This window comes from Cryptococcus depauperatus, chromosome 1 (assembly GCF_001720195.1).
Source record: "Cryptococcus depauperatus CBS 7841 chromosome 1, complete sequence".
NCBI classification, from domain to species: Eukaryota; Fungi; Basidiomycota; class Tremellomycetes; order Tremellales; family Cryptococcaceae; genus Cryptococcus; species Cryptococcus depauperatus.
The window spans coordinates 806,485-826,081 of NC_089468.1; the positions used below are offsets into that span (position 1 = coordinate 806,485).

Genomic DNA, 19,597 nt, shown 5'->3' on the forward strand with positions numbered 1-19,597 from the left:
TAAGGTCGAATACCGCAAAACTAGCACTGGTGGTGCATATGAAATGAAGTATGAAAGAGAAACTATTCTATCTACAATTATGTATTCTACGTTGACGGACTTATCCGGGTTTTCTCATGTGGCAGCGTGAAGTGCTATGCACTTACATCGTAACAGATTTTGGCTGGATTAATCGTGCAAGGCAAACCATAAGCATCAACTTTTGGAACTGAATAGAGAAAAAACAAAAAACAAAACAAAAAATTAAATTGACGAGAGTGGGATTCGAACCCACGCCCCGAGGGACTGCCGTTTCTACAAGTGTTCCATATGGACAACACCTTAAGACAGCTGTTTAGACCGCTCACACATCTCGCCTTATTATGGATTCTCCAGTAGATTCAACCATATATAATTTAATGATTCAAGAAAAAACTATTACAAATTCTACTATTGATATCTATACTATTCGTGGTTTCAAAATGATTGGGTAAAATTGTCATTCCTTTATCTTATCAGTTTTGTACATATTTCTTATCGGCAAAAATTCTATTCGCTTTGATTCTACTTTTTAAAGGACAACTTTTCCCTACACCATTTTAGGTTTCCTTGATAGAAGATCAAAGAAAATCTTCAAGAAGCGTCAAAATCTTTTCAAGAATGGATTTCAAGTGTCTAGTGTGACTGCTGAAAGTTCTTCATACCCGAGATTTAAACTTCTTAACCTCCTGGTTGTTTGTAAACATATCAACAGCTGAATCTGCAATACATGAAGGAAGGCCTCCGTTAGAGTATTCAGAAGAACAATATGACTGTAAGTTTGGAGCCTGTTGAAATGAAGAGCCAGAATCGCAATGGCTGGTAGAAAGCTCCTCCCAGTAGCTTGTACGTTGGATTCTTTTCAATGTGATCACGACAAAACCATAGGTGATTAGAGCCCTCTTCACACCCGTATACCTTGTGACGTAAAGACGCAAGATGGTCAAACTTGTGAATTTTTGCAAAGTGTCAGAGAAACTGTTGGACAAGAATTGGAGGATCAAGATATTCAGGTTGGCTCATTATCAAACAAGGACCAATGCAGACACCAATCCCGCCAGCATACTTGACCAAGGTAGACGAAGCTTCCAAGACATTCACGTCTCGTTCAAATTTTACATTTTTGTTGCAAGAAACACCAGAGAAGCTCAAGAAGGATTCGAATCAGGCTGCAATGGTTTGGCAGATCGTCAATAAGAGACCACCCCGTGACACATTGCAAGCATTGACAAGGAGGTTTGAAAATCCTATCACTATCTCAAGATCTGCTGTCGATACTTCCCATATGGGTATTACAATTACAAAGACAGATTCATATCGATCCAAGATGAAAGTGTCCTATTTTTTATATAGCAGATTCGTGTCGTTCTCTGCGACTGGCGGCCTCCATTCTCGATCCAAAAAGTCCAACTACCAATAATTTTGGGCACACTTTTAGGGATGGGCTTATCTATTCAATAGACCATGCCATTAAGAAATGGGGACCTTTGTCGGAAGTGATACCTATTCTGTTTTCAAATTTGCTTGAAGAACATTACAAAGCTTGATCAGCACTGGATGCAATCATAGAGCCCCGCAATCTGGATAAAGAGTTCCTAGAGAGCGTCCAAGCTTGGATGAATGTCATAATACACTTTTGGAGTACAATGATTGCGGCTGGTTTAGTTAACCTGACAAAGATGCTGATATTACAAAAGAGAATGCGTTGAGCCTGTATAAAGACAGACCCGTCCCACCACTGCCGCCTGTTATTGAAATCTTTAAGAGTGCATTATCGCCAAATCCTTGGGGAGATGATCTAAATATACTGTGAATAGAGTACATATTGGTTATCGTCTACAGTATATACATAATGCTACATACCATGGAATGCACTTTGATGGCCAAAGAAATCTCCTACACATACAACTTTCAAATCTCAGTCCGTTCTTGCAAGATGTAGTACTTTGAATCTCAACTTTCTATACCCTAAACCGTCATCACTTGATATACCTGTCAAATATCCCTTCTGCCAGTCGATACTTCTGGCGTTGACATTCTCCTAGTTTCTCCTTGGGAAACTCCCTTGGACCAGTTCGTCAGCTTTGATTTTGCAGTCTGATCGACCAGCTTGGCATGGTATACGGCATGCATGACACTCGCTGTCGACGGTATAGGCTTATCCAATACCTCATCCGTTCGGAGACTGTAAATGGATGGTGTCAGTGGCGCAAAAGGTGATATAGGCGAATGCGTAGGGACAAGGTTGCCATCCGCTGACTGCATGTGTGCTTCGTCAAGGGACATACTTGACAGCCCAGCAAGCAGTGAGGTTGGTAAAAGCAGCGGGAACAGAGTCTTGAATCTTTCATCATGACTAGCACCTTCTATAGCTGGTTGAATGATACTTCTCGCTGCCTGTCCTTCTTCTCCTTCCTTCTCCGTCAGCTCCTCCAATCGGGCTTTCCAGATGGCTAGGTTTGCGATACAGCTGTCGGTGTAGAAGCGAAGCTCTAGGAAGGCATCAGATACCGCTTCAAAGAGAGGCCTAGTAAAGAGATCAATGAATCCGATTTGGCCTTTGGCTTGAAGGGCAGCATCGGCAGAAGCTACTACGGAGACTGGAAGTGAAAGGTCTTGTTCGAGAGAAGCTTGTTTTGCCCATTCTTCGAGAAGAGCCGAAGACCAATGTTGCGAAACGTCAATGGGTCGGCTCTGCAAGAACAATTAGCAGAACCCTATAAGTGGCCAAGATCATCAAACCCACAGGATTGCTTATATCTGCGCATTTTATTAATGCCTGGCAAATCAAAATCCGTTCCTCTTCAGCTACCCCCGTTTCCCCACGATCTAATCTGTCATCAAACTCTTCTAATCTCTGAATCCAAGCAAAATGAAGAGACATGTCGGTCGCTAGTATGGAGGAGTAGAGGACTTTACGGAAACCTTGGTGGTCAACAGATCCAGATAGGGTAGGATTAGACGGCCATTGTTCGATGAGAAAGCCAAAGCCGTGCTTGCGAAGAAGCTGAACGATCAACATACAGTGCATATTTTCCAGCACAGATTTGTCTTCATAGACCTGTGATAAAGGGACTTTTGCGTTTTTCTAAAATAGCACTCAGTGCGAATATCAATGGCCACATTTTAACCTACCATGAATGCATTGCTCAACCCAGGATGTCCAACATCATGGCCCATAGCAGCCACCATCACGGCCAACACGTCTTGTGGTCTTAACACCTCCCTCGCTCTTCTTGTTCCGGCACTCGGAGAACTTTGCTTGAAACTGTCTCTTTTCCAAACACCTCGTTCTGAGCTGGGCGTCCGCATAAAACTCCAAGGTGGAACGACACCTATATCACACAGGAAGGTGTAGGTTGCTTGCAAGACATCAATGGCGTGGACGTAGTTGTGGTAGGGATTTGGGGCATGATAGATGGCTCTGATGGCAAAAAGAAGACGGTTGATTCGTTCTTGTTCAAGGCCAAGATGTGTGAGGCCATCAATGCTCAGCACCGTCTCGAAAACGAGGCATGCTACACGAAAAAGATCGCCTTCAGGAAGGTCGTGCGGTTTGAAATTCCATGTGGCAAGCGCATCTACCAGGATTGACCGGTGCTCTTGAGTTAAAGGCGCCGAGAGTCTAAGACATGTTGGCTGTAAGACAAAGGGACGTCCAAAGGGCAAAACTCACTCTTCATACTCTTCCATATGTACTTCTACCGTAGCACCTGTCTGATAGTACATGGCATTTAAAAGCTCTGCAAGCTCTGTGTATTTCCCCCAGCCAACATTGGACTCATCACTGGCTTTGCTCTTATGTCTTGGTGGCTTAGGTTCTACAGACGTCATGGAGGAGGTCGGTGGGAATGAATAATCTTGGTTTGATTCTATTGGAATTGAGTGATCTAATGGTTAACAAGATCACGTGATTCTGTATAACTGCCAAGGATTTAACCCCGTTTATATAGATAGCATATGATAATGTAAAAGAGAAAGTAACAAACGTTTCTAATGAAGCTAGACATCGAAGCTATCGAATTAGGCGTGCCAATTACCCGCATGCCTATCTGTAAGAGACTCTGCGCCTTCTGTCACTGATAACTTGTTCTCCGACACATTATCTTTATTGTTATAAACATATCCATTGTTCTCGACATTTCTATTGTACACATACATATCTATAACGACATATAGCAGTACTGGCTTTTCCTTTGCCACTTGGAGTGCTAAAGAGACTACCAGTGTGTCACAGCCATCCTTTGTTTTATGACTTGAGAGACAGGTTGAGAAAGCTTTCTCGATTTTCTTTGATAATTTCTAGGTTTTTGGGGGCAGAGTTTTCGTTATGTATTGTACTCAGCGACAGACCCAAGTAATTTACATCCCAGGACTTGCATTGAGATAAAGATAAAGAAGAACCAACTAATAATGTTAAATAAACTATATACACCAGCTTCCTCATTTCGGACTCCTCCTGAACTCCGTGGTTGTTACAGTAACTGTAACAATTGGGTCCTAGAATATAAAAGGTCTTGCAACTGACTTTCCTCCTTCTCCTCATCCCACAAACTACTTTTGCGTTCGAAATCTCTCCATCCGCGAAATTTCACTACTGCTTTCATCTCGACTTGACAGCGTTCCACAATGTCCAACGAAGACAAAAGTGAGTGCTGACAGTCGTCCCGCCCACCGTCGTCCGTTCCACTGATGAGCGTTTTCTTCTCTGTAATTCTTACTCTGTCGGATGAGCAGCTTACAGCTCTCGGCTTCCTTGGTTCGGGTGAGTACCGTCGTCCTTTTGTGCGTTTATCGCTCACTTATCGTCACGCCTTTAGCTGCTTCTCAGCAGGTTATCGACTTCATCACGGCGATTAGGAAGGTTCCTGACCAGTTTGGCTGTGAGTATCTTTGTCTATTTTCCTTTTTGTCTCTATAGCACGCTTACGGACTTTGTGTCTAGGGCTCACGGTCTTCCAGCTCCACTGCTTCAGCGCCCACCTGAAGTACCATCCAACTGCTCTTGCATCCCCATCCTCTCCTCTTCCAGCGTTCTGATGTCAAGACACGTCCCTTCGTTGTCACTCCGGGCAGGCACTCCGTCATCCCAGAGAAGACCGCTCACTCAGCGAACCACCCGATCCTCAAGAACAAGCTCTGGAAGGGGACGGTCGCTCCTGAGATCACCGCGCTTCTCAAGGATCCGAGCCGTGGCGTTCGTGTGTCTACGATGCTACCGGTCCGCTTCTCCACCCGCGATGAAGACGGCAAGGATGTCTTTGACGACCACATCGTCCTCTGGATCTCCGTCTTTCCCAACAGCACCAAGGAGACCTCCTGCCGCGACGTCAACGCCCACATCCTCGCCATTCTCTCCAAGCACGGAGTCCAGGACGCAGCTGTGTACTGGATTGAGGGAGCTGTCAAGCGTCTTGTCACTGCCCCCGAGATGATGCGCGTCGTCCGGGACACGGAGCCGACCCACTACATTCGCCGAGCTCTGACGGCCGTCCTTGGCGTTCCCCTCGCCGCGCAGGAGTTGGCCGACGACGATGCGCAGGGCTCCCTCGGTCTCTACTTCCATCGGGGCAAGGACCGTGACGGCAACAGGAGCAAGCAGCTCATGGCGATTACAAATAAGCACGTCGTCTCCAAGTACACGAACCAGGACTACGTGTACAGTGGCCGCCCTGGCGCACCTCAGAAGTTCATCCGCAACTGCAGTCGTCGTCGTTTCGAGAAGGTTGTCGACGAGACGCGTGCGTTAATGGCCGAAAAACTCGGTGACGCCAAGTTTTTCGCCGAGCAGCTTACCGAAATCCTTGCAAAGCCAAAGTCGGGGGACGAGGACGAGGATGCGGCCGACGAGTTGGACCTGGAGAGGAAGCAGCAGGACTTGAAGAGGGCCGAGAAGGACGTCAAGACACTGAGCGATTTCATCCAGCTCCTCAACTTCACCTGGAGCGACGCCTTACAGCGTATCGTCGGTTGGGTCGATTGGGCTCCGAAAATTGCCAACGATCTCGACGATCGCTGCTACACCCGAGACCTAGGCGTCATCGCGCTCGACGAGGCCAAGTTCGCGAAGAACTTCAAGGGAAACTTTGTCTACCTCGGTGCGTCCTGCTTTTATCTCTCTCTTCTTTATTTCATTTCTGTCTAATGGAAACATGAATCTTTTCAGCTGGCAAGTTCACCCGCGACGAGATCGTCTCGTTCTTCTATCCCAATATCGCCAACCGACCCCCCTTCAATTACCCGAACGACCATCTCTTCAGGCTCTTGGGTTATGTCGACGCCGCCGGCCTCGCCAATCCGTACTTCTCGGACGACAATAACAACCCTTCCTTCATCGTCGCCAAGAACGGGCAGTCGACGGATCTTACCTTTGGTCGCTTCTCGGAGTTGGAGGCCTACACCTGCAGCGAGTTTGACCAGGGTTCCTGGGAGGTCGCGGTCTTCAACTTCAGCAAGAAGCACGGCGACTTCTCCGGCAAAGGTGACTCTGGCGCAGCCATTTTCAACGCTGAAGGCAAGCTGGTCGCCCTCTTGCATTCCGGAATGCCCCGAGGAATGTCCAACCACGTCACCTTCGGAACCCCTGGTCACTACGTCGTCAACCTCGTCAAGGAACACTACCTGGACGCTGATTTTGACCGCCTCCAGTTCGCCTAAATCGCAGCCTGAAGTCTCAACGTCTCTTTCGGTGTCTTCGCCTCCATCATCACTGTCTTTTCTCCACGACTCGTTCTTATCCTCTCGTCGTTGGCTCAAACACGTGTTGATTCCACGGTCGACTCGCTGCGAACGTTTGTCCCTTGTCTTATCCTTGTTCGTACCGGTAGCTGACACATTTTAACGTTCTAGATCTGCGGTGATTCCCACACGCTTTCGGTTTGCTCCTTCAACTTGTCTTGGCTGTTTCTTGGCTCGGTAATATGATTTATCGGTTGGTTATCGACGATGCTGGAGCGTCCTGACTCGTGTATTGCTGAGACTTGATACGCTTCGTCCCCTCTACCTCAGGTTTTCGTTACTTATATCCCACCGTCTTCGTATCTAGGCACTGGAGGATGGACTTTTAGCGTCAGGCATGTCTTGTTCTTGTCTCATCTCTCGATTCCTGTAGCTAATGACCTTTGACGTCTTAGGCCTTTGGGCTCTTGGATACATGTCGTCAGTTGCTATCGCTTCTCATTGTGAACTCGCACCCTCCTGTCTCCTATGCCTGCCTTTTGTTGACTCATATATCACTACCACCTCCTCCCCATCGTTTCTACCTTTCCCCCTCCTCTGCCCCCCGCTTCGTACTTGCTGGACAGTCTTTTCAAATCGTATAAAACCCATACCTATGTCTCTATTTTCTGCTGTGTAGTACGCAGTAGAATGGGACCTTGACACGTTATTGTCATTTGTCTAGAGCTGCGAGTGATAAGTTAGGTGAACTTTCGATGGCGAGGTAAGGGACGGTGGTGACGTATCACTAAATGTGCTCGACTTGGTAGATGTACGTTGTGTCGACGAGCCGTTGACGACTATGACCTTCTCAATGTCTTCTCAAGAACGTCATAGTTCTCATTCACTATTCACCCTCCGCTCTGCTTACTTGTTTATTTCTTCATATCCGTGAACGAGTTTGCATCTACGTTAGATGCACTTTATTGTTCATTCGCGTCCATCAAGCTTTCTTCGACAGGAACATGCGACAAACTCATAGCTGTTGAATGTGCTAGGAACAACTGTTCGCAACCTTTCGGAGTCGACTTCACTGAGCCTCCTATCGCCCAGTCCAACAGTCACTCAAGTCCGACGAAGTAGTTTGCGAATGGCATGCAGAGACATGATTGCAACGAACGACAAGCTATTGACATTCAATGCAGACAAACGAACGAAACAATCTATGATGTACAACTTGAACTTGAACAGATATCGAACAAATGGTTATTATTTTTTCGCAGGGTTCAAACGCGATAACAGAAAAAACTGTTGTTTTTGTGCACGGCGTAGAGTGAGGAATGGAAGGAAACGAGGGTGAAGTTCCAACATCAAAACGCTATAGGACCCTCCGCAAATTCCAGCCCAGTCCACCACCTCGTAGAGCCTGACGCTCCCTTCAAGGAACTTGTTCGTTTCTGTGGAAAGCCTGAGTGCTTCGCTGTCAGGTTGCTTATCAATGCTCAAAGAGATAGACAGTCATATTGCGGTCGGATGGACAATGCCTTGGCGGCAGAGACATATTACTCGCTCCTAATCGACCTCTTGTCCTCGTTGTGATACGCCTTGAACGGATTTGCTTCTTCATCGGGTTGAGCCGGACCCGCAAAGAACGACGATCTGTTGAAACGATTCGCCTCCGCATCCTGCATAGGCCTGTAAGATCGTTGAGCTCCCAACTAGATGCTTGGTAGAGTAGGCACGTACACATTCTCTTGCCGACGCAGACAACCAAGCCTACATATATAGCACAATTAACCTCACTACAACATAACCTTATTACAACAGTTTGTTGTTGGGCGAGTCCAAAAATCGGGCGTATGTCTTCCTAGATCGGGACAAAGTCGATAAAATGGTGACGTAAGCTGTAAAACCGTTCCTGGTCTGGTCGTTGAAATTCTGGCGGCCATCGCCGCCGTTTGCCTACAAGAATAAATAAATAAATAAATAATAAAAACAACCCAAGAATGGCTGAAAAATGCCTCAGCAAGGAGCGATGCATGTGGAAACAGGTAGGTGACGGTGAGGTAATAAATTTGATTCCGTTTGCTGTGAGTCAAAGAAGTGAAAGCACTTGGTGCCACACTGGGTATGTTGCCTCTCTATTCTAGGTATACCAGATGCAAATATGGTATAGCTATGGCAGTGGATGCTCTGATACAGCAAATCTAGCACTGATATTGCATAGAATGAAGTATCTCCAGTGAATGTATCCTGCAGTTGATCTATATATATATCTATTCCCTTGTGTTCTCCGTTGACAAACTTATCTTCGGTCTTTACCAGTGGCAGTGTAAAGTGCTGACGCACTTACAAGAAGGCTGATGGGATCTGCGTGCCTATGATTGCTGAAAGTGTCAGCCGGAACATAGTTTGCGCCATTAGGCACGTCACATTGGCCGTTATCTTAGGTAGGTGTAAGTGCGTCAGCACTTTACACTGCCACTGGTAAAGACCGAAGATAAGTCCGTCAACGGAGAACACAAGGATAAGGAAATAGATATATATATAGACCAACTGTAGAATACTTTTACTTTAGATACTTCATTTCTATGCAATACCGGTGCTAAATTTGCTGTATCAAGTCACATACAATTATATACATATATAATTATCACATATACACTACGCAGTGAGACACCCGTTTGTCTACAGTAGGCCTGTAATGGCTTATCTCTTAGGCACCAGAGTAGAACCTCAGCATAAGCCAAGCCATTGAAAGCTACATCTATAAAGGGATGTATCGAGGAACCACTATTGAGAAGCTGAAGTACCTTACACTGCCTCTTGCCGTAGATCAGGCTTTGTCCAATGTGATTATCCAACATGAAACACAAGCGTTCTCTAAGATACAGCAGAGGATATATAAATGGATAGGATTATTATAACTTGAATTTTCTTTAGATACTTTATTCTATTCATACAACCAGTGTTGGTGTTGCTGTTAAGGATTGTATGGATATATACTATTCTTACGTAGTTGTTTGGGTGATTCATTTTCACGAACTGTACAGTGTTCAACCGGCCCTTAGTAATGAATAACCCTACTGTTCTCAGAGACTGGTATCTCACTTTTTGATTTCCAAGACCCGCAAGTGGTACGTTACGATTAAGATTTTAATCAGACAAAGAAAGTCAAGTCAACTACAATACGTTGAAGAAGTGATTTCATGCAAAGCCTTGTTCTTAAAACTATTCATTTCTTCCTTCACATATTTTTGCCCATCAATAAATATCTTTCTTAACAAGTGCCAGAGGAAGTGATGGTAATCTTGGCCGATGTCTCTAAACCCGTTGTCAATTGGATATCACATGTAAATAAACCATACATACTGCCAGACTGAGAGCCAAATCCCTCAATCTTTCTGACAAGCTCCTGGCCCTCTACAACCTCGCCAAAGACAACATGCTTGTTGTCGAGCCAAGAGGTGACAACGGTAGTGATGAAGAACTGGGAGCCGTTGGTGTTAGAGCCAGCGTTAGCCATAGAGAGGAGGTAAGGGCGGTCGTGACGGAGCTTGAAGTTCTCATCGGCGAACTTTTCGCCGTAGATGGACCTCCCGCCAGTACCGTCGCCTTTAGTGAACTGAGACAATCAATAAAATGAGCCAAAGGGAGCCGAAAAACAACCTACATCACCACCCTGGAGCATGAACTGAGGAATGACACGGTGGAAGCCAGAACCAGCATAGCCAAAGCCTTTCTCGCCGGTACAGAGAGCACGGAAGTTGGCGGCGGTTTTGGGGACAACGTCGTCAAAAAGCTTGAAGATGATGCGGCCCGCGGGTGCACCTAGAAAAGAGTGAGCTATTGAAAGTTACAATCAAAACAAGCTCACCGTTGATGGCAATGTCGAAGTAAACTTTGCTACGGCAAGCTCATCAGTCTCTGTTTGTTGAGCCATTATGTATTGACGCACCTCATGGTGCTGGCGGTGGAAACGAATCGTTTAGCGAATGACATTGGAGACGCCGTTTGAGAGACCGGCGAAGGATGTAGACAGAGAGATAAGCAAGGCTGGTGAGTATAAGCTGTTGTAGGGTGTAAACGGCTTCACGTACGCTGTGTTTGTATTTTTATATTTTTCAAAAGAAAAACTAAGTTGAAGAAGAAAAAAGAAACAGAGAGAAGATATGGGAATTATTCCTTATGGTAGAATCGCATCAGTAGGATTTCTATCTAAACGTATATTACGTAACATTATTGCGTCTCGTGGATATGGTCATCTGCAAAAGGCTGACGAGAGAAGTCGCGGGGGACTTTCACTGAGGACTTTGTCAAAATCTGCCCTATATATAGTTATTTCTACGAGATGGAAAAGTCTTGGGATGAATGTCAAACAAAAGAAAAAAAAATCAAATACAAAGACAATTTATGCCATTTGTTCAGCCAAAGGAGTGGGCCAATCACTGTGCGATTTCGTCTAATACTTTTCAGCTTTTTTGTTCATTGTCTTTTTTTTGTCTTTTGCCTTTGTATAATGGCCATAGGTAAGGGAGAAGGTTATATAAAAGCCAGCATAGAAATGCAGTGGGAGTGTCTGCGGACAAGGTGGCAAACGATCTGTCAAGTATAAGCATATACTTGCATAGTACAACGTATGGGTGAATAGTAGCTAGTACTAACATTAAGATGTATACTGACGGTTATTTATTAGGATCGAAGCGGCCCACCATGGACTCTTTTGGACAATCACAAGATGAGAAACATTGTAAAGTTGGCTTTGTTGATTGGGATATGGGTGTGCATGCGCCAGAACAGTCACAACAAGGAGTTCGTCCTGATCAAGAAGAAAAAATTGAGAATCAAGGTATAGACATGGTCACTAGACAAGGGAGTTCCGAGTCTAACGATGCTCAATCCATCGCTCACGGAGAAGGAACTGCTCAACACAGTCCAGATGAGTCTTTGAGAGGAGGTCAAGGTGATGATGGACTCGCTGTTTCTCACCTCGAATTGAACCAGGAAGAACGGGAAATGGATGAGAACGAACTGGGAAAACCCCTTTGTAAGCCCAAGTGCCCAATCCGGGGCGACATCAAGATACCCATCAAGCTCCCTTACCCAAGTATTCCTCAGGTACGGGTAGTGCACTACAAATCATGCCGAGATATTGTAAGTCTTATGGGCAGCTGGACGGTGACAGAGTTGACGATGTCAAAGCCTGTTGAGCATATGATGGACCGACTTGCCAAGAATCTTCCTGCTATTGCTTCCAATACAATGGCATATAGACCATACACGTCCGTCGTTCATCCCAACTCTTCCATCAGACCCAATAGCACTTTTGCTGTTGCTATTCCGGAGATTCTGGATGGTAAAAAGCCCCAGTCAGAGAAAGAAGCTCTTGAGCCCGACCTGCTGCTTATCATTACTGGTTTGAATAGACGACGTACGGGCAGTGACCAAATGGTTGCCGTGAACAGTCTCGTTTTTTCTACTCAATGCGCCTTTTGGCCAAAATATACCACTTTTGATTCTGCTCCCTTTGGCACGTGTTCACCTACTGCTGAGTTTTCATCTTTTGCTGACGAGGCCGACCATAAATCTGTGTCTGGATCGTCCGTCGCCTCAGAGTGTTCTCTGCAAATGGATCCTGTCCATTCAGTCAAGCTGCCTGCACCTTACAAAGACAAGCACGGCTTTCTCCACATCCCTGTGATCTTAATTCCTCTTCCGTCCCCCAAAGCGTTTAGTATCATCCACTGGCATCTTCACCAACCTTCTCTTCCTCTCCTACCAAAACTTCTCGGCCTGCCCGAGTCATACAACACCCCTAGCTTAGTGGTTGACGCCATTTCGAGCCTAACGGTACAAGGGCTCATTGAAAAAGTTGCTCTTCTTCAAGCAGTATGGCAGAATCTTTGCTGTCTGGGTATCGCAAGAGCTGAGACTTGGAGGCCGCTTGCAGAAGCTTGGGCTTGTGTGGTAGGTGTTATTGCTGGTAACGGAATCCTTCTAGATAGAACGGAACAGAAGGGGATGACGGCATCTGCGGCAGAGGGTGTAGCATGGGAGTATATTAAGAGACAAAGAGCCGATTCTGGACAAAATTGAGCTGGACAGGGTGTATCTAGAAATGATTGCTTGGAGATTTTTGTTTCAAGTTGCACAATGCGTGGCTAAGATACGCTCCAACTCCGGTGTATAACCTTGGCTGCTTATGCAAATCGTGCCAGACTATCGAGCAGAGTGTCAGAACCTTGGAATTAATCCATGGAATATAGCCAATAAATAATAATGCAACGTAGATTGCATTATTGTGACCTTTTGATACAGAGCGTGGATATTAATTATTGGTAATATTCATGACACAGAGTATGGTAAGATTTATCGACATCGCAGACAATGTTGACAAGGTCCTATTATTCCCTGTAACTCGAGCAAGAATACAAGCAAGTCAACAGTTCATTTTAGTAATGATGAAGAGAGCTTTGCTAATGTTGGGCGTAGGCATAGATTGCTAAAATATAATTCGTTTATCTTTTCAAAAAAAAACTAATAACAATTAATCAACTCCGCTCGTATCACAATAAGCGTTATCTTTGTACTTCACATATAGCTTGGCTGTTGTAAAATTTAGCCGATTTTCGGCAATATACCGGAAATCGCTGCTCATTCCAGTTTAACGATAAAAGTCATTCACTTTCCTTTTTTCTTTCCCAACTTATTTCCATGTTTAATACATTCAAAAAAGCGTCGAAAACAAGCCAAATCTATATCAGGCAAGTATCTAAGCAGTTGAATACAATGTCCGTCTTCAACACTTCTCGGTAAGTCCATTCTTCATTCCCAAAAGTCGGCAAGTGTTCTGATGATAATCAACCTAGTTTGGCTGGCAAAACAGGTGCTATACAAACAACTAATTAGGAGAATATATGTTCTTACATAAACACAGTCCTTATTACTGGTGCTTCTGCTGGTATCGGCGCTGCTACGGCCCAGCTATTTGCCAAAACCGGCTCAAATCTCGTCCTTCTCGCTCGTCGGGCCGAAAACCTCAAAGCTGTCAAGTCCAAATGTGAAGCCGCGCACAAAGCGTTTGGAAGCAGAGAAGGCGGTAAGGTCGTCATCATTGAGGCTGATATGCAAAAAAACAAAGACTTGGATGCTGTCCCAAATAAATTGGAAGGCTTGCAAGTAGACATGTGAGTGGTAGCTTGAATGGATTGAGATGGAATTAGCTGATAGACTGTCAGCCTTGTCAACAACGCTGGCTTGGTAAAGGGCAGGGAGCATGTGGGAGGTGCGTCGTCGCTACAGTCATCACCGATTATTACAGCTCACAATTGACAGATATCGGTATGGAAGAAGTCCTAGAGATAACCGTGGTCTGACTCTGTTCATAGCCGATACCGACGTCAACACCATGTTTTCCACCAATGGTTAGTGATGACCTTTTTGACTGTGCCTATAAAGCTCTTACATCGTTTCTGCAGTTCTTGGCCTTATCCATCTTACTCAAATATTTGTTCGTCAATTTAAAGAACGCAATGCTGGGACAATAATCAACCTTGGCTCCATTGCTGGCAGGGAGCCATACGCTGGGGCTTCCATCTATTGTGCGACAAAACATGCTCTTACGGGGTTTAACAGTGCCCTCATGAAGGAACTCGTCAACACCCCTATCAGAATAGCTGAAATTCAGCCAGGGATGGTGAAAACGGAATTCTCGCTTGTCAGATTTAGAGGTGATAAGGATGCTGCTGATACGGTCTACAAGGGCTTGCAGCCATGTAAGTATCCGTACTGGGTAATGGAGGGATTTTAACTAAATTTTGTCTAGTGGTGGCAGAAGACATTGCCGAAGAGATTGTTTGGGTTGCGTCGAGGCCGCCTCATGTCAATATTGCCCAACTATGTAAGCAAAAAAAGCTCATTCTCGCAAGTGAGACTAATGGTAACAAATCCTATAGTCGTCCTTCCAGTGAACCAAGCCTCGCCCACGTTGGCTCATAGATCATGATGGCTAAGCCAAATTAACATATGTAAAGGTGATGCTGGTTAAAACAAGTACATGGACGAATCATACCAAGATGCAGTAAGAATGAACAGAAGTAATGTGCACATCTTCCTCTCGTGTTATCTAAACTCGAGCTTCCTTTGCTTTTCTCTTCTCGATGGTCTTTCTCTTTTTCTCTAACTTTTCTTTCTGTAAAAAAGTATAAGCCAGGCATTCAGAATCTACGATGCAATAATCTGCTTACCTCGGCAGCCCTTTCGCGATTGGAATATTGCATCTTCTCGTACAATTTGGCCTTTTTGTTGCTCATCATGATCTTTCTTAAGTCCTCTTCTTTCTTACCTGCAGCCGTTGGTGCCTGTTTAGTGAACTTCTTAGTGGCCTCTTTGAGCTGAGCACGGAAAGCAGAGTGAGCAACACCATTAGTCTCAGCTTCAAGCTCTGCAGCGTGGAGAAGTGTTGGGTTTAAGGGGTCTTGGGCAGATGCAAGAAGAGAAGGTGGGTAGTTTGGCTCAACTTCGTCTTTATTATCTTCCTCTTCCTCATCTTCAGAATCCTCCACATCTGGCTCAATATCTTCTGCTTCTTCCTCTATTGTATCAATCCCCTCATTGTTTTCCAACCACGGCCTTTCAAGCTCTCCTTCTCCATCCCAGGGACTTAGATGTGGAGGTAACAGTTGTCCTGGTCCGTAACTTTCGTTACTGATGATTTTATTCTTGTTTACACAGTCAGCAACCCATTGCGGTTGAACCCAAGTCCACTTTCTACCAGCTTCCAGTTCTCTCATCCTCTCGATAGTAATTGGTCGGTCAATGATGACGTGAGTTATGGAGTCGGCATTGGGCGCTTCATTCGGCGAAGCAGCAACGAGGGAGGTGACGACTTTGCCTCCCACGGCACGAATAACAAACTCCCACGTTCTGGATGATGTCTCTCTCGAAAGGTAAAAAGTATAAGGGAAGAAGAGAAGGTTCTGAGGGCCGGGCTTGGAAGAGATAGCAAGTAGAGAATGGTAGGTGGCCAAAGGAGCTGTCGCTAAATCCTCAACCTCTTGAGTTTTGCTTGGGCGCTCCACAAAATCTTCGTCCTCCTCTTTACTACCAATCTGGTCCTCATCCCTATCCATATCCTCATCTTGACCTGTAGCCTTAATACCCCTGATAGCTTTTCGAACAGCCTTCTTAGAGACTTGAGCACTTTCTGCACCCTCGGCAATTTTTTTCTCGACTAGCTTGAAAGCGCCAACATACTCTCCTTTTTCGTCGAGATCAGCATCTAGAGGAGGCGGATAGACGAGATTTTGTTCCGTGTAGAGTTTAAACAATACAAACCCAACAAGGGTTCGATAAAGATCTAAAAATGTCAAAAGAATCCTAAAGTCAACATCATGAGGGACGTGTTGTTGGAATTCGTAGCCCTCTAACCACCTGACCATTACTGGCTCTCCACCCTGGCCTGGAACTTCAACCTCGTAATAGACGCCTTTGATACCGAGGAAGATCCTTCGAAGTGAATGAGTTTTGATAGCCCAGAGCTTCCATTCCGAGATGAGTCGACTACACTCTGAAATGACTTCTGAAGGAACAAGTGTCTTGCCTGGAACGGGGTTAGTAGGGAGAGTGGAGAATAAGTGAACAAGGTTGAGTGGATCTTGCAAGTCTTGTAGCGCCAGGGTGAAGGTAGGATACCTTTCCTTAACAAGATGGTCCAATCTGGCCACTGGCTTCGCATCTTCCAAATTTTTGGCCAGACCCCATTCCTGCCGTCCAATAGCTCTAGCAAGTTTTTTTGCAAACGCTTTGTGTTGCCGAAATTTGACAAGTAGAGGCTCATGGAGAAGATACTGGATATCTTTTTGGTAATAAAATGAAGCGGGAGCCGATGAGCCCTTATTGGCTCGCTTCTTGTTGAGAGGCTCTCGAGGGTAGATCCCTTTCAAGATACACAACCGTCTAAAGTCAGAGAGCGATACCTGCAACTTTTTCAAGGCTTGGTTCCTTGTGACATAGTTCTTGGCCCTACCAGTTATCTCTCAGCTTCTGCTCTTGTAAAGAAGTACTCCTACTTACGCGCCAGAATCGCCTCTCTTCTTGATTTTTGCCATTTCTACTTTTTTTTTGTTTAAAAGTTGTATTCTATTGTTGAAATATTTAAATAAATAAATCACTCTGGTGGAGGTTTAGAAATTTATTTTTTTCCAAAACATTTTCTCATTTTATCCCATAAAAACCTCCACTTTCCATCTCCGTTGGAATTTAGAATAATAATATAAAAAGCAATACATTTGAACAAAGAAAGATGACAAAATGGTTAGAAAATGTCCAGAATGTGGTTCAAAGAAGTGGAAGAGAGACAGAGTTACAGGAAATGCCGTTTGTGAGGATGGCCATGTGTTACAGGTGAGTAAAATTCCCTTGTGCTGCTGTTTGAGTTAACATGATATCTAACAGGACTATCGGTCAGAACTTCATGTAATAGACGGAGGCGTTAATTTCGCCCTGCAGAGGCGGCGAACGACCAAAGGGCCAAGGATAAATAAACGTAAAGAGGAAGGGAGAAAGAATAAGGAATGTGAGCAGAAACTCAAGAGCAATGGTACAATTTAGCTTACTCTGCATTTCAAGATTTTCATGGATCTGAAGCTGAATACCTGAAGCTTCAAGCGTTTCAACTACTCCTTCGACATCAGGTCCATGCGCTCATGAAGCTCTGGTCATTACCAGAAGTTTTTGAGATGATTGTCCGTGATCTGTGGATATATCAGTTGTCTGTTTCGACTCTACCTGAATTGTTTAACCCACCAGATTCTGACCAAGGAGGGAAAGAGTCAATTTTATGCAGTCACCCAGCAAGTATTCAACGTGCCGCTCTGTTGTACGCGTCAAATCAAAATAGCAAGGCGGACAATGAAAGGCCAGAGTATCAAAACGATTCCGACGATAGTTGTCAATTGGACTACTCCCGGGATGAAAGCGGTGACGGTTCAGATCGAGGTATTGATCCATATCTGCTGGCACAGTTGTCAAGCTCGGAGAGCAAAGGAAGCGACCATTGTGGAACAACGGACGAAAGCGATGAAGATTCAAGATGGAAAAAAAAGAGACTGTTACGAGCCTCTGACATAGTTACCACATTGCTCATAGGTTTATGGATCTTGAGGGTTCCTGTGATGGGTGTAGATATAGAGCGGTAGGTCATTTTTTTTGCCTTTGTCAAGTCATTGAGTACGACTGCAGGTTGATCAATGAGATCAAGATACCCTTTATTGATTTCGGGCACACATCTCTTATACCAAAAGATATGAGAGTTCATATGAACAGAGACGTCATGCTGGCGCTCTCGCCCCGAGTATGTCAAGAAAGTCTCAATGATTTGCTCGCGGCTTGATATTGACAAGCAATTTCCCATAGCGATCCCCTGTGCCAAGTAAAATACATGACTCTTGCAGAACATTCGCCCGCTTGTTGCGAAAAGAGTTTAATATTCAAATACCTGTATTCAACTTGCAACCTCTGAGTTGGAGAATTATATCGTCTTTGGGCGGGACGCGTGAGTTGGATGCAGCGTGAAGGTGATGTATTTTTGACTAATTTATAGCAATATTTAATCTCCTTGTCCTTCAGCTTCTCCAGCTTCTCGAAATCAACTTTCACCTTGCTGCGCGTGAAACGACTACTATCCACAAACGAGCTCCGTCACGCGTGAAATTCAAACGCCAGTCTACTGACTTAGCCTTTAGTACCAGTAGAAACAGGAGCGCGACTACAAGGAAGGCTGGAGATGGAGACTCGCTTCATATCAATCATGGAGGCATGGAAAATGGAGAAAAGGTTCAAAAGTCAACGACAATATCATACGAAAGAACGACAATGATGTATGATGAGTTACCGCCTGAATTATCGATTGCGGCTGCATGGGTAATTCTTATGAAAAGTGTTTATGGGCTTGATGGTCGAGAGAGGTGATTCAAACCAAACGCTTCAAACACCTGTTGGATATTAATAGCTTTCGGAATAGAAAAATTATCCTACGTTCCGACCCTGTAATAGGATTACCTCAAATAGAGCCTTGGCTGAAGGAATTGAAAGACCGACTTGATAATGGTATATTCCAGAGTCGAGAAACTGGACCTCCTAAATTGTAACCTTTGTTCGTCTTATACATCCTCGTGCTAACACTGATGCCCATTTCTAGAAATTTCACAATATTACCAGAAGACGATCTTGATGATTTTCTTGATAAATGCGAAAATGTTCTTACTACCGATCATCCGCCTGTTCCAGATGCCAGCCCCTTCCCACTTCCCTTTTCAGTCACTCGGCCCTCTCAAGCTAACATGCCAAACACATGGGCAACTTACCATTCGACCGTTTCAAGTCTTGCCTATGCTCAATTGCCTCTGTCAACATTTAGTGGCACACCGTTACCGCTCATGCCGGGGGAGAGAATAAGGTCTTATGATCCATTCGACCAGCGGGGAATTTTGCCCCCAGAGTACGAAAAAGTGCTGCAAAGTGCGGCAGAGATGATCGGCTGGGATAAGGAAGATCTAATCAAGGTGATAAAGAATTTTGAAAATAGAGCAAAAAGGCTGAAGAGTACCGTTAAGAGGAAGAGATTAAGGTTATTGGAGAGACTGAAGCATGGGAGAAAAGCAGAAAGGAAAGCTGCCAGAACGGCTTTGCCAAGGTAAAGATACAAACACAAAAATCGAGTACAAAGTCACTTATCTCGTACCAAAGAAACAATTGATCACCACCATACATTGGGTCACTCCTGAAGTATTGTCAAGGTCTTGGGTCATAAACCGACATTTGTGATGTATACCATATGAGATGGATTGAAGGCGCCTGTTTAAGCATATATTTCCATCCTCTCCTCTGGTGTTGTCAATACCGCGTTGTGTATACAAAAGCT

At 44.8% G+C, this 19,597-nt stretch overlaps 8 protein-coding genes across 8 annotated transcripts; 5 read left to right on the forward strand and 3 right to left on the reverse strand.

Annotated features, from left to right (window-relative positions):
• Positions 1-1,057: 1,057 nt before the first annotated feature.
• L203_100321 (uncharacterized protein) lies at positions 1,058-1,438 on the forward strand (the record flags this gene model as incomplete). Its single annotated transcript, XM_066209780.1, has 1 exon — positions 1,058-1,438. The coding sequence occupies one exon, from the start codon at positions 1,058-1,060 to the stop codon at positions 1,436-1,438; it is 381 nt and encodes a 126-aa protein (XP_066065877.1).
• A 575-nt stretch (positions 1,439-2,013) lies between these two features.
• On the reverse strand, positions 2,014-3,852 carry L203_100322 (uncharacterized protein; the record flags this gene model as incomplete). Its single annotated transcript, XM_066209781.1, has 4 exons — positions 2,014-2,712; positions 2,765-3,106; positions 3,154-3,643; positions 3,695-3,852. 4 exons carry the CDS (start codon positions 3,850-3,852, stop codon positions 2,014-2,016), a joined length of 1,689 nt encoding a protein of 562 aa, XP_066065878.1.
• Positions 3,853-4,710: 858 nt separating this feature from the next.
• On the forward strand, positions 4,711-7,203 carry L203_100323 (uncharacterized protein; the record flags this gene model as incomplete). The annotated part of the gene is made up of 9 exons (XM_066209782.1): positions 4,711-4,783; positions 4,839-4,901; positions 4,964-5,051; positions 5,095-6,116; positions 6,185-6,575; positions 6,690-6,809; positions 6,868-6,874; positions 7,027-7,091; positions 7,152-7,203. The coding sequence occupies 9 exons, from the start codon at positions 4,711-4,713 to the stop codon at positions 7,201-7,203; spliced, it is 1,881 nt and encodes a 626-aa protein (XP_066065879.1).
• A 2,752-nt stretch (positions 7,204-9,955) lies between these two features.
• On the reverse strand, positions 9,956-10,677 carry L203_100324 (peptidyl-prolyl cis-trans isomerase A; the record flags this gene model as incomplete). Its single annotated transcript, XM_066209783.1, has 5 exons — positions 9,956-9,999; positions 10,048-10,300; positions 10,349-10,506; positions 10,553-10,581; positions 10,634-10,677. The coding sequence occupies 5 exons, from the start codon at positions 10,675-10,677 to the stop codon at positions 9,956-9,958; spliced, it is 528 nt and encodes a 175-aa protein (XP_066065880.1).
• Positions 10,678-11,314: 637 nt separating this feature from the next.
• L203_100325 (uncharacterized protein) lies at positions 11,315-12,771 on the forward strand (the record flags this gene model as incomplete). The annotated part of the gene is made up of 3 exons (XM_066209784.1): positions 11,315-11,318; positions 11,372-11,829; positions 11,878-12,771. The coding sequence occupies 3 exons, from the start codon at positions 11,315-11,317 to the stop codon at positions 12,769-12,771; spliced, it is 1,356 nt and encodes a 451-aa protein (XP_066065881.1).
• A 693-nt stretch (positions 12,772-13,464) lies between these two features.
• L203_100326 (uncharacterized protein) lies at positions 13,465-14,680 on the forward strand (the record flags this gene model as incomplete). The annotated part of the gene is made up of 9 exons (XM_066209785.1): positions 13,465-13,487; positions 13,545-13,561; positions 13,613-13,862; positions 13,914-13,960; positions 14,011-14,016; positions 14,064-14,099; positions 14,154-14,450; positions 14,501-14,575; positions 14,631-14,680. The coding sequence occupies 9 exons, from the start codon at positions 13,465-13,467 to the stop codon at positions 14,678-14,680; spliced, it is 801 nt and encodes a 266-aa protein (XP_066065882.1).
• A 120-nt stretch (positions 14,681-14,800) lies between these two features.
• Positions 14,801-16,784, reverse strand: L203_100327 (uncharacterized protein; the record flags this gene model as incomplete). The annotated part of the gene is made up of 3 exons (XM_066209786.1): positions 14,801-14,866; positions 14,922-16,698; positions 16,750-16,784. The coding sequence occupies 3 exons, from the start codon at positions 16,782-16,784 to the stop codon at positions 14,801-14,803; spliced, it is 1,878 nt and encodes a 625-aa protein (XP_066065883.1).
• Positions 16,785-16,986: 202 nt separating this feature from the next.
• On the forward strand, positions 16,987-19,432 carry L203_100328 (uncharacterized protein; the record flags this gene model as incomplete). Its single annotated transcript, XM_066209787.1, has 9 exons — positions 16,987-17,079; positions 17,131-17,251; positions 17,305-17,869; positions 17,917-18,028; positions 18,091-18,229; positions 18,278-18,641; positions 18,698-18,820; positions 18,875-19,369; positions 19,423-19,432. 9 exons carry the CDS (start codon positions 16,987-16,989, stop codon positions 19,430-19,432), a joined length of 2,022 nt encoding a protein of 673 aa, XP_066065884.1.
• Between the last annotated feature and the right edge of the window lie 165 nt (positions 19,433-19,597).